Here is a 12,436-nt window from a genome sequence, read left to right on the forward strand (position 1 = left end):
TATGGTCACAGCCAGTGAAACCAAAGTAATGAAGATGAACTGAAACTTCACAGATGTTCCTAATGAACAGGAGCTGGTTTTATTAGTTAAAGAAATAGTCTGACACACGCAGATAACGTTTCATGATAGATTTTATTAAGGTGTTTTTTTCCTAAGTGTGAAATGTGGCAGTTACAAATGGATTTTTTAAAATTTAAATAAATATATACATCAATTGAACTGAGAGCAATTATTTAAATGCATAACCAAACTAAGTGGTTCGTGCATCTATGTGACAGAAGTGCGCCACCTAGTGTCCGACTGGACTTTTGGTATTAAGCTGTAATTACCTGATGTGTCCTACAGTTTTGCATATAGTTGGGGAAAAAAGCCCTGAACCCTCTGGTGGAAATTCACTGTAAAACATAGATTTCTCATCGGTCTGTAACCTGCAATGCAAATGTTTATCCTACTATGATGTTATTTGTGAATAATTCCTGAAGGTTCCCTGATTCTCTGTAAGACAACAGGATGTAAACACAAGATGAACAACATGTCCAGCACCATGACATCCTCCAGTTCACTGTCCTGTCACATAACACGTGTTTGGATGGAACACAGGCAGGAACATGCACTCATGCTGATGATGTACAGATACGTGTGGTGTAAGAAGCGGCTGCCACGTTTGATTTATTATTCTATAGGCGATATATCTGGTTAGAAATCTGTAAAAGCACTTTCTCCCCGTGTCGAGTGGAGGAGATTTACGGGTTTGGAGCCGTTCATCCCCGGGTTAGGTCGCGTTTTCTCCTCAGATTCCCTCAGAGCTTTAAAAGGCGGTTCTCTGGATCATCCCATAGGCCTCGTAAAGTTTGTGGAGGAGCTCCTTCTTCTCCTTCTCAGGCAGGAAGCTCGACTCTGCAGACTTGATGTTCTAGAAAATGACAACAACAACTTTACGGCTCTTACAAGTTATTCATGATAACAGGTCTCATATTCTAAAATCTTAGTTTCACAGCCACACGCTGGCAGAAATGTAAGCACCTAGTAATTATCAGTGAATTATCGGATTGGCTGAGCACAGATTAAATTACAAGCAGAGCGACAGGGTTGCCAGGTCTGCTGTGTTCCCGCCTTAATTGGGCTACTTTTAAAGTGTTGCCGGGGGGGGGGGGTTAAACAAACTGTTCAGTCCAGCGTATAGAATCACAATGACAGTGATTTCGTTGTTTTCCCTGTTTCCAGACAAACCTGCTGCTGCCGGCTGAAGCATCATATTTAAAAACACAACCAACAATGTCAGACTCTGCAGAAAGCAATTTACCAAAATGTCAAACTATTTATCAAAAGATCTTCTTGTAAACCTGCTGAACCTGGTTGTGAAGCACACGTCCTCACATCCTCTGCAGGTTTTAGAAGGAGACTGAGGCTTCTCTCTCTTTAATGTAAGCTTTTGTTCCTGGTGTAATTAGAAGCAGAGGAAGTCATTGACATGCACAGCGTATCTGCGGCGCATGCCGTCATTTCAAACCCTATTCTAAATGCAGTCTGCCTGTGAACTACTTCTCAATTATTCACGCATTTGATCTCACCACTCGTTTGAATTCCTCCTCCGTGAATCCCATGTACTTGAGCGCGGTGCTGTAGTCGAGGTGCAGGGTGGAGTTGAAGATCAGGGGGTCGTCCGTGTTCAGGGAGTAGTTGGCCTTATCCTTCCTGAACCTGCGCAGACAAACAGGTGAAACCCAAAGACGCCACGTGATCAACCTGCATTAAACACGACCTGAGTGTGAACATGAAAGCAGCTCACGTGACCGCGGGATGTTTGCTGAAGTCCGGGTCGCAGGCGCCGGTCAGTTTACTGGAAATAGGACACACCTGCAGTCACAGCAGCACATAACCTGAGAACTTGAGTCTCCACTAGGGGGCGCTGCATCCCCACTGAGGACTGCGCGGCTGTCAGTCAGCTGCATGCACATTCTGTCATATTCGCATTCGAAGTGAAACTGCAAAATGAATAATCTCAAACAGTGCCTCACCTCGAAGTGCATGTTTTGAGCGAGTAGTTTCTTATACAGGACCGGATCCTCCAGGGTTCTGTAGCCGTGTCCCACGCGTTCAGCCTTCAGAACCTCCACCGCCTACACACACACACACACACACACACACACAGGGGCCACGAGGAGGACGAAACAAAAAAAAACTAAAAACCTCTATGTCACACATGTCAGCAGAATCTGCAGGAAGTGTTGAAACACTTTGTGTGTGTGTGTGTGTTTTGTAATAAAAGCAGCTGAGATGGACACAAACGGGAACACAATTATCACATCCACACAAATGTTTTTAGTCATTTTTACAATGTGTCACTGATGTGCATCACTTCTTTGTTCCCTCAATCCCCTTCGCTGGACAAACAACACACGAAACCGGTTTTGTCTCACGTGTTCGAACGTGACTCCACCCAGGTGAGAAATGTCTCGCTCCAGTGCGGAGCGGCTTACCTCCTTCACCACCGAGGCCGGGCCCACCTCTCCTGCGTGCACCGTCCTGTGGATCCCACACCGCTCGGCTTCCTGGCAACAAAATCAATCACGGAGCACATAAGCAACCGAGCAGCACGGGCAAAACATCTGGTTTCCACATCTGCGCCACTTGTACTTTCTTTTGTCTCAGAGGAAAAGGTGAAGTTGCTGTGGCTCCGTGGAGAAATCAACTGTTTCCCCCGGATGAAAAGATAAAGAGGGAATGTTTCGTTTACTACGTCACGAAGTTTAAACTAAATACTGACACGACAGCGCTCTAGTTCCAACATGTGTTTTTCTTGTTTGAGCTTTCTGAACCCAGGACACACTGAGTGGAGGTTACATAGAGACTGTCACTTGTGCTTCTCGTTCACAGTTGAAGGACATTTCATAAATTTAAAACTAGACGTAGGACAGATGTTTCACTGCTTCACGGTGGGAATTAAAACAGAACATCGTATTATGTACGCTGCATAAAACTCTGAGAACTATTTCTGATTGAGTCCTGAAGTCGGACATGTATGCAAACAATTTCAACACATGCAGCACAATTACCTGAACTAAACAAGATCATAAAAAGGCTTATAATAATAATCAAATGTGGGTTGTCACACAGTTTAGCGTCATTTTATTGGAGAGGTATGTCATTATTCAATCAATCTGCAATTACTACACTTATAAACCATTGTGCAATAGATTATTGTGATTTAATGAGTATCCTATGAATCATGAACGTGTTTATGCTTTATGTTCTTTGTATGCACAGGTAGGTGTAAACCTACTTGGCAATAAATACTTCTGATTCTGATCATTAATAGAACCATTGCCATTAACGACTTTGAACTGGTTGTGCTTTAACTTCCTTGTCCCAAGTTGGGGCAGAGGAAGTGTGTGAAGAATTCGTTCACACCCTCGTGCACAGACCAGAGCTGGCACAAAACCTGAATCATCATGTATTTGGAAATGAGTCTTTGAAAGTGTTTTAACTGACTCATCTAATTCGTTATGTTCGGACTGAAAACCAAACAAAGGTTTTCCTGAGAAGCTTCGGAGGTGAAGAGGACGGAGAAACAGGTTTTACTGCCACACGGTGCTGGTTACGGATAAAGACGTGACGATATCACCGGTTTGACATCAGCACGTTAACAAGCTGACTGTGTCCTTCAGGATCACACGTCTGAGAGAAGCTGTGAAGAAGATCACGTCACATATAACCTGACTTATTTCAGCTGTAGAGTCTGTAAAGTCCTGCTAGCAGGTTGTGTGTGTCGCTGGGCACATTGAGCTGAATTCAGGGTTGTCTCAATGTTTAGCAGCTTTTCTCTAACTAGCACTAGACAGTATGGCAGCGGCTGGGCGGCACGGTGGTGCACGGTGGTACTGTCACACAGAAAGAAGGATGTGGGATCTAACCCTGGTTTGAGCGAGGCCTTCCTCCCACAGTCCAGTGCAGCGCAGGATAGTTTGTGACTAAAGTGTCCGTATGAGTGTGAATGGTTTGTTTCTGTACGTCGACCCTCTGATCAACATGTGCCGCCTCTCGCCCAATGGCAGCTGGGATTGGGTCCAAGAACGTAAAAGACATTGTGCCAATTCCATCTGGATGTCCAGATATTACATCCGTCTCCTCCGCTTCTCATTTGAGGTTTGGGAAGAGCTGGTCCCAGCAGAGAGAGGGGGGGGGGGGCGAGAGACAGGACTGGTTTCCAGACGAGGGTCAAACAAGACACACATTTACACCTGCTGGCAATTTAATGTCTCCAGTTGACCTAAACCCGATCTTTAGAGAAAACCTACGTGGACACACCGACGAAGGAAAACAGTTTGGGCCCAGATTTGGCCCAAACTGTCATCCGGCCCACACACCGGGTGGAAGGATGGCACTTTGGCAGTCCGCTCCTTTTTGGCCAGATCCGGGCCAAAGCAATACCGCATGTTAACCAGATTACACCTTGTCTAGAGCTCCGCATGTTGGCCCACATGTGCTCTTTTACAAGTTGGCCACTTCAGGCTTATTTGGTCCGAGCCACCAGAAGGCCAGAGGAGCCACAGCACAGCTCCAAGCTGGGATTCAAACCGGGAATCTTCTTGCTGTGTGTGCAGTGCTAGTTGGAATAAAAACTGAAGAAATGTGTTTTTTGCATATGTGTTGTGAAATCACTGGCTCTCCCTCGGCTCTCCCTCGGCTCCCCCCCCCCGAAGCAGCCAAACAATCTGCTGTTTATCCAACTCACTGCTGTCGTTGCTGCTCGTGAGGCCGAATAAGAAAAACACAAACCGAACCTCCCTCCTCGTTCCTGCTGGCGTTACCTCGACGTGTCAACACCTCACCTCATAGGCCTTCCTGTGGCCGGGATTGGCTTCGCAGTTGAGGGACTCGTCACCGGCCAGATCGATGGCGACCACCCCCTCGTTGCAATACTTCTTACACAGCTCGACCACGTCCATGGACCAGCCTGCAGGATTCAGAACAGACGCGTTACTGCACAGTCTGTGTCGGTCGGATCAAACGCACACTCGCATGCAGATGTGACGATGTGACCGAGCGTTTTTTAATTATTATTATTATCTTTGGAAGGAAACCGGGATAGTTGATTGAATTCTCTGTGTTTGACTCCCTGGCTCCTGGTGGCAGCCTCATATTTACCAAACACACACAACAGTTGGTATCAGGGTTGAATCCTGGCAACGAAACAAATGAGCTCATTCCCCCACATGTTGAACTGTTCCTTTGATTTGCTTTGGGCGCCGAATGAAAAGCGCCACGTCGACAATAACAGCGACATTTCAACATTTAGCTCAGAAACGTATTAAGAGAAAGTGGTGTGTATTTTTAAAGGCACTTTTTAAAGCAGATATACACCATGTGTTTGTGATTTAACACTTAGAAAACGCTTTAATATTTAGATTTGCATTTAACATTCAGGTTTGACTGAAATATTTGGATTTAACACTTTAATATATATATATATTTTTTTTTAAAGAACATGTAAATATGATACAGTTAAGAGGCCACCCCAGATTTGTCTTAAATCTGAATCTCTACATTTTACTCCAGTGTCAGTGGAACTTGAAATTTGCCGTCAGTAATAGTAGAAAAATGTTTTTTTATTTTAAAACATAACTACGAATGCTAAAATCTGAGAAACTGTAATATTTCAAATAGTTCAAATACTAATATTAGAACACGCAGAGCGTTTCTCTTGCTGCTGTAATATTGCAAGTTTCCCAATTGTTGGACTCATAAAGGATTATTTTATCTTATCATATCTTGTTTTATAGACTCTTATCTTATCTTAATCTAGTTAAATAGTTTGGAGATGCTTGGCTCCCCTGGACACGGACAACATGTAGGTTTATATGTTCCAGTGTTACGTGTGTACGAGCGTGTTTTTCTGTGATGCTCCTGCTCGTGATTTGACTGAGGATGAACGAGGCAGACGTTTGAGACAGAAGACAGGACAGCGAGGACAGAATGACAAAACAGTGAGGTGGATTTTGCAGACAGGAGCGTGAAATGTTCATTACTTGGCATGTGGCGCATGCAGCATAGAATGGACCTGGCTTTGATATTGAACGCCCTCTCCCCCTCGCTGAGCCCTTCGTTGACCTGGTGCACCACCTCGTCCGGACTCAGGTCACCTCTGAGTGGACAGACAGACACAGCGTGAGATGTCAACATGCGGTGAATCCAACTTGGTGTTTTCCCTCTGAAACCCGACTCACTCTTTCTGGTTCCACGGCAGAGGATCCACTTTCGTGTTGGCCAGAAAATGGGGGCTGTATCTGACCTCCACGTAAATCACTCCCTCTTTCGCTTTGTCCTCAACGAACTCGTAGGCGATCCTCTTTATGGCCTCTCTGTCCCCACTGGAAAGAACATGGACAAACACAAAGCGAGTGATACGACCTTTTGACTTTGATAAACTTATCTGAGTGATAATAAATCAAACATCATTAGTCACAGTTAACGCGTTATTGGACGTGAGCAATATAACAATTACGCAGCTAATTTCAGTTCAGCTCCAATACATTATGATTATGATCACGAACACTTCATTAGATGTATTTTCCTCGATGTGCTTCCTGTTATTTATCTAAATTATTTTTCGACACACACTTCAGGATGAATGGAAGTAGAGGAAGGCCCCAAACAATTCGTACAAATCTGATTTATATTTTCATTTGGCCTTTTCTGGTGAATATTAAAAGTCAGATTAGAATCAGAACTCCCTTTAAAACAAAATTCACATTCACATTCACAAAAATACATTTTCTAACTTAAAATCTTTGGTTGAAATCTTTCTAAATGAAAAACTAAATTACAAACTATTCACTTTACTCTCTTCTTTCCCTGCATGTTGGTTTGTTATTGATTCTCATCGTTTACTGCTGTTTATTAGGACGTGCTTTGCAATAATGTAAATTATTTACTTTTCTCTCCCTTTCTTCGCTTTAACTTCTCCGCATGTTTATGTCAAGTGGAATTTATTGTTTACAGTTTGTTTACCGGATGCTTTTTTTGCCTCTTCCCTTTAGAGCACGTTTCTGTGTCCACATCACGTGACGGAGAACAACACGGCTTCCAGCATTTACACTGAAGGTAAATGCTCTGCACAGGTCTGAATGCCTGTTGTTCTCCAGCCTCCACACCCCCAACACACACGGACAACATACAACAATCCTGCATGAGCTAAACTCCGCTGGTGAGTTCCCCGTGTTGTTGAAGCCGTGCTGCTTTCAAGAGCCTCCACACAGAAGGGGCCATTCAGCACAACTGCACGCTGCACTCCGGCCACGACAGGCCGCCATTGTTGAAAGGTTTTACGGCCACTGAGTATCTGAAAGAGTGTGTTTAGGTCTTTTCTAAACAGTTCAGGACTAAATATAAGACACCGGAACTCCTCCTGCGGCCACTTCACCCTCCTTTCACTCTGGTCTCCAAGGTGACACTCCATCGCAGTAATGATGTGTTCCTCTCAGGCATGTCTGGCTTTTTAAAAACCTGACGCCCCGCCGAGCTTTAGAATCACACTGGGTAATCCCACAGTGTCTTAGATCCCCGACGCCATCAATCGCAAAACTTTACAACACACTGGATTGTGCACGTGTGCGATAAAGTGCACGACTGGATTTTGACCCCTCGTCGTAAACCTCCCTTGACACTAACATCTTGCTCTTTTGCACCTTTGGTAATTATGAAACAGAGTCGTTAAGAAACGTCAGGTCAGCACTTACGCAATCACGTGCATGTACTCGGCAAACTTGCCCAGGAACTTGGTGAGGGTGGCGGGTTCTTCCAGAATGATCTGCGACGTCATCTCCTCGACGGTATTTGCAGGCAGACGGATGCCGCGTCTCCTACAAGGAAGAGAAGGAGAATAAAAATAAGAATGATTCAATCACGGAGCGATTTGTTTCCTAGTTTAGACGATTTGTTGTTGTTGTTAAAGGAGAAGTTGAACAAAGAGGCTGTTGTTTGTGCGACGTGTTGAACAGATGAGTTGTTAACGAAGAAAATAAACAAATCGAGCTGCTGAAACTGGGCCAGGATTTACTTTGTCTATTGTGTAATTATATTCAAAACAAAATATACAAAGATTTTGACTCTGGAGCTCCACCAGTTAATGGTTTCATTTATAATCTGCAGTTCTCCTTAGCTTTAGCATTAACCTCCCTAGCAGAGATTAAAGAAAAGTAAGAATCCCTTATCTTTGCTTTTTAAAGAATGTGTTTCTTATTATCTGGAAAATACATTTTGCATTTCTTTACTGAAACGCTTCTTTGTCTATTCAGGATGAAGTTGTTTTTCAAAACAACGCAAAGGTGCCTTCTTATCTTCTTATCTATCTAAACGTGTTTATCGGGAACAAACACAAAACTAACACAGACAATCTAATGTCAACAATGAAGAGTTCGGATAAACAAACTTACTTGGCGACGTCGAGAATAGTCTGGACCCGGATGGCTCCATCCAGGTGCACGTGCAGCTCGACCTGTGCACGACAGGGACAAGAGTAAATAAATAATCAGTGTAGTTTAGAGGAAAAACAGAAAGACACTGAAATAACAGACCTTTTTCACTGCCGCCATTTGGACATGAATTATTAATACAGGTGTTATTAATCACGTATATGAAGGTTCCACCTACAGAACAGACCTAAAAACACATGATGACAAACACCTGTGTTTACTGTTCAATCTCAACTTCAACTTCAACCGAACAGCGAACGGGACGCAAGTAGAAAACAATCAACAACAAGTAGAAAACAACCAAGGGCATTAAAACTTTCTGTCCGAATTCAGCTCTGTTGCTAGGCGACAGCAATAAGGGCGGGACGAGCTGGTGACGCCAATCATGGAAATGCTTTGTAGACCAGAGCGTCTCATTTGGGTTTCATGGGCCGTGTCCTCTGAATCGAGACACGGCAACAACTTCAGCCGAGTTTACCTCCTTCAAAATAACAAGAATTTAATGATTGACAAAACCAAAACTGAAACCGTGGCTGTTGTCTCAACGAAACCAATGACCTGCACAGTTTCAGTTTACATTTCACACTCATGACTCAGTCTTTGGGTCCAGAGTGACAGCTGATCGAACTCTGAAGGAATTCCCTAAATGAAACCTTGATATTTCATGATCAAGAGGCTAAAACCATGTTCTGTAAGGTCGCCGTGACCTTTGACCTTTGCCCACCCAAATCAAATCAGATAACTCATTCAGTTTAAGTGAACATTTGTGCTGAATCTGTGCGGATTCTCTTGAGGCGTCATCAAGATAACGTGTTCACAAGGCAAAACTGTGACCTTTGACCTCCAAATTCCCCAAAAAGTCGTATGTTTAATATGTTTTCATGTCTTGTGTCTTTATTAATGAACACAACCTGCCTGGTGTCAAGGAGCCGAGCTGCAGGGGAGAGCGGGGGGGCTGCAGTTCAATGTTTTGGCTGCAGCCCGTCATGAATGCATCACGCATGACTGGGCAACGAGTGGTGGAAAGACCAGCGGTGCCAGGGAGAAGCGTCTCCGGGCACATGACACCCATGAATCTCCGCTGCTCCTTCAACAGCTGAGATCTGAACTACGCTCTTTAGTCAAGGACCAGATTCAAATTAGAATTTCACTGCACGGGACATTTAATTCTGGTCGCAGGAAGAATTAAAAATTAGCTCCTTTGTGGAAACGAGCCCTGAACTAAGGCTGCGAATGTTCATCTGAGAGCAAAACCAAGCTTAAAATGTTTGTATTGCTCAACAACACGTCAACGTAAAAGATGCATGTAGGAATATGGGCGACGATGGTGAATTAGCTTGAAACGTACGTATCTCTTTTCATTCGTAAAGGCATTATTGATCAATCATTCAAACGACAATAAACCGTGTCGTGTCCATCTGTGTGCGATTTGTGTACGAACAAATCCAGAGATCGGATGTTTCTACACAAATGTTTACACCACGGCTTGATGTGTATTCTACTGAAGTAGTTTGCATCTCACTTGTTTACGTGTGTTTTTCTTGAGAAGAACCCCCAGCTGCTCAACTCATCTGCAACCACAGGAAATCCTGCCGCAGCACTTCCTGTCACGCCGCGTGTGATAGGTCAGTTATGCTCGTTTCAGAAATCCAGCAGCGTGTTGTTCTGCAGCAGACTCTCGCTAATTGGTTGATTAACGAGAGTTCTTGCTCTTTAGGCGAGAGGATGATAAGTGATCGATACGGGTGCATGACTGTGCGAGGAAACAAAATACAGGTTTTTTTTATCTGTGGTGTGTGGGAAGCAAAGATCTGAACTTCACATCAGTCAGTGAACGCATCATTTTAGCTTCTGTCGCTGCACAAGCTTCTGTAGTTACATATTTCTACAGACTTGAATTTCTCTAAAAAACCTAAAGCTGAAATTAAAGTTGATGAGTCTCAGCAGCTGCAGTGTTTTTCATTATCGTCATCTTTCGAACCATTGTCTGACTCTGACTCTGCTTTGTTGAACGTGGATTCATTAAAGATTCTCTGCTTTGCTCTGTGTTTTATGATCTGAACAATGAAACAAGACATCTGAAAATATCACTTCCACTTAACTGTGATGGATCATTTTACTGTTTTTAAAAAGCGACACACTTCAGATTAATCAAGGGAAACGTTTGCTGATAAACTGCCGATGGAAGAAGTGTCTTAGTGTCTTAGTGTCTTAGTGTCTTAGTGACAGTGAACTCAATATCTTCACCTCTGCCAAGGTTGCAGAAGAGTTTTAGCAGGATTATGAATATTTGGTGTGGATCCACATCAGAGGTCAGATCCAGGATTTAGTTTTACTTTCTTTAACATTAGGAGATATAGGCAAAAAAATCTGGCACATTGAATAGAATGATATCTATGATTGTTTGTAATTAGGTGAATGTGCTTTACTGCGCTGGGGTTTGGACTGTTGGTTGGATAAAATAATTAAACTAATGATAAAAGGCTTTTAAATATGTCATATAGGGTTTTATATATGGTTTAATAGAGATTTTAGAATCCAAACAATTCATTGATTGTTGAATTTAATCAATAAAACAACACAATCAATCACCGAAGCCCCATTTTGGTCGGATTCAGCTCATTTATATATTTGTAATTAATCATGTTCATCTGATCCACATCGATAATCCAGGATTTGCTGCTTCTCTCTGTTTTGTGTCATTTCAAACTGAATATTCCTCATTATTGAATTAATCCATAGAAAAATGTCACGATTTTACTATTTTCTGACATTTTAGAGACCAAACAATTAATTTTGTCACTTGATAAACTAATCCATAGAAAGTGAAACATCCCTAACATCTCGATGACTGACTGAATCAGTCATGCAGCTGCACGACTGTGATCCTATGACGTGTGGATAGTGAACCGGTGAATGTTGCTGCAGCCGACGATGGTGGTTTCAATTCTGCTACAGCAAATTAATATTTAATGAGATTATCTCTGCAGGCAGCCTGAGGTCTGTGCTTTTACAATTCAACGGAGCGCCCACGTCTCTGAGTGTGTGTTGTTCCTCTGTCACTGAACCAGTCATTTCCTCTCCTCTTATCAGAGTAGATATGCATGTGCAGGTGCAGCTTGTCACCCAGGACTCCAAAGGGCAGCGGTGAGTGGCTGTAAAACCTTTTCATGCCTCAGTGTCTGACACATGTCAAACAAGGCTGGTGTTCAGTTTATGCAAAAACATCTGTGATGCAGAAATAAAGGAGTTTGTCTTTGTTTCTCATTCAACATCACGTTTGTAAAGTGGTTCCCGTCAAGTGTGCTTTGATCCACCATGAGCCCAGCCTGCCTCTTTTCTCTTTTCAACTTCAAGACAAAGGAGTGGAGGATGAACTGGCTCCTTCAGTAAATGTGACACATCCCAGTGCTGCTTGTTGTCAAAGCACTGGAGCTGCTCCCCCTTTGTTTCAATGCGGGGTTTCAAACCACACAGTGACAGGAAGCAGTAGATCTTTGTTCTAATGAGCTTTACACTTCATCTCCGTCTTTATTCAACCCCTGTGTCCCGGCTCCTTCTTGTCCCGGGACACTTTTACGCAGCCACAACGTGCGTAAAAACCCCTTCGAAGTAAAGTCCCCAGATCCCCCTCTCCTTTCTGTTTAAAATCCCGAGTACTCACACTCCTCCGGTGGGGAACGTACCTTGGGCTTGTTGAATACCACTTGTTCAGGAGCGTGCTCGGCCATCGCGGGGAGGCTGCTGCCGGTGAGGGAGCCGGTGCACTGTGCGCTGAGGACCGGAGGGACGGCGCTTATCGCGGCTCCTCGATATATGCATGACTCAGACATGGACACGCCTTTGTCCGCGCAACTGCAAAACTAATAACACCCACACACACACACACACACACACACACACACACACACACACACACAAACCCACACTGCAGGGCTGTTACTGTGCACCCAGGACAGAGG

The 12,436-nt window shown here is 43.7% G+C and overlaps 1 protein-coding gene across 1 annotated transcript; it reads right to left on the bottom strand.

The window, feature by feature from the left end:
* Positions 1–113: 113 nt before the first annotated feature.
* On the bottom strand, positions 114–12,412 carry ada (adenosine deaminase). Its single transcript, XM_035158690.2, has 11 exons — positions 12,161–12,412; positions 8,436–8,497; positions 7,740–7,862; positions 6,228–6,371; positions 6,030–6,145; positions 4,833–4,957; positions 2,481–2,552; positions 2,019–2,120; positions 1,790–1,857; positions 1,572–1,701; positions 114–913 (listed from the first exon to the last, which is right to left on the bottom strand). The coding sequence occupies exons 1-11, from the start codon at positions 12,305–12,307 to the stop codon at positions 809–811; spliced, it is 1,194 nt and encodes a 397-aa protein (XP_035014581.2). The 5' UTR covers positions 12,308–12,412; the 3' UTR covers positions 114–808.
* Positions 12,413–12,436: the final 24 nt, after the last annotated feature.

The sequence above is a fragment of the Hippoglossus stenolepis genome, chromosome 6, assembly GCF_022539355.2.
Source record: "Hippoglossus stenolepis isolate QCI-W04-F060 chromosome 6, HSTE1.2, whole genome shotgun sequence".
NCBI lineage: Eukaryota > Metazoa > Chordata > Actinopteri > Pleuronectiformes > Pleuronectidae > Hippoglossus > Hippoglossus stenolepis.

Coding starts and splice junctions, on each gene's coding strand:
- ada (XM_035158690.2), bottom strand. CDS start 12,307: ATGTCTGAGTCATGCATATATCGAGGAGCCGCGATAAGCGCCGTCCCT. Junction 7,863..8,435: donor ACTATTCTCGACGTCGCCAA/GTAAGTTTGTTT, acceptor TCTTCCTTGTAG/GAGACGCGGCATCCGTCTGC. Junction 6,372..7,739: donor GAGTACATGCACGTGATTGC/GTAAGTGCTGAC, acceptor TGTTCTTTCCAG/TGGGGACAGAGAGGCCATAA.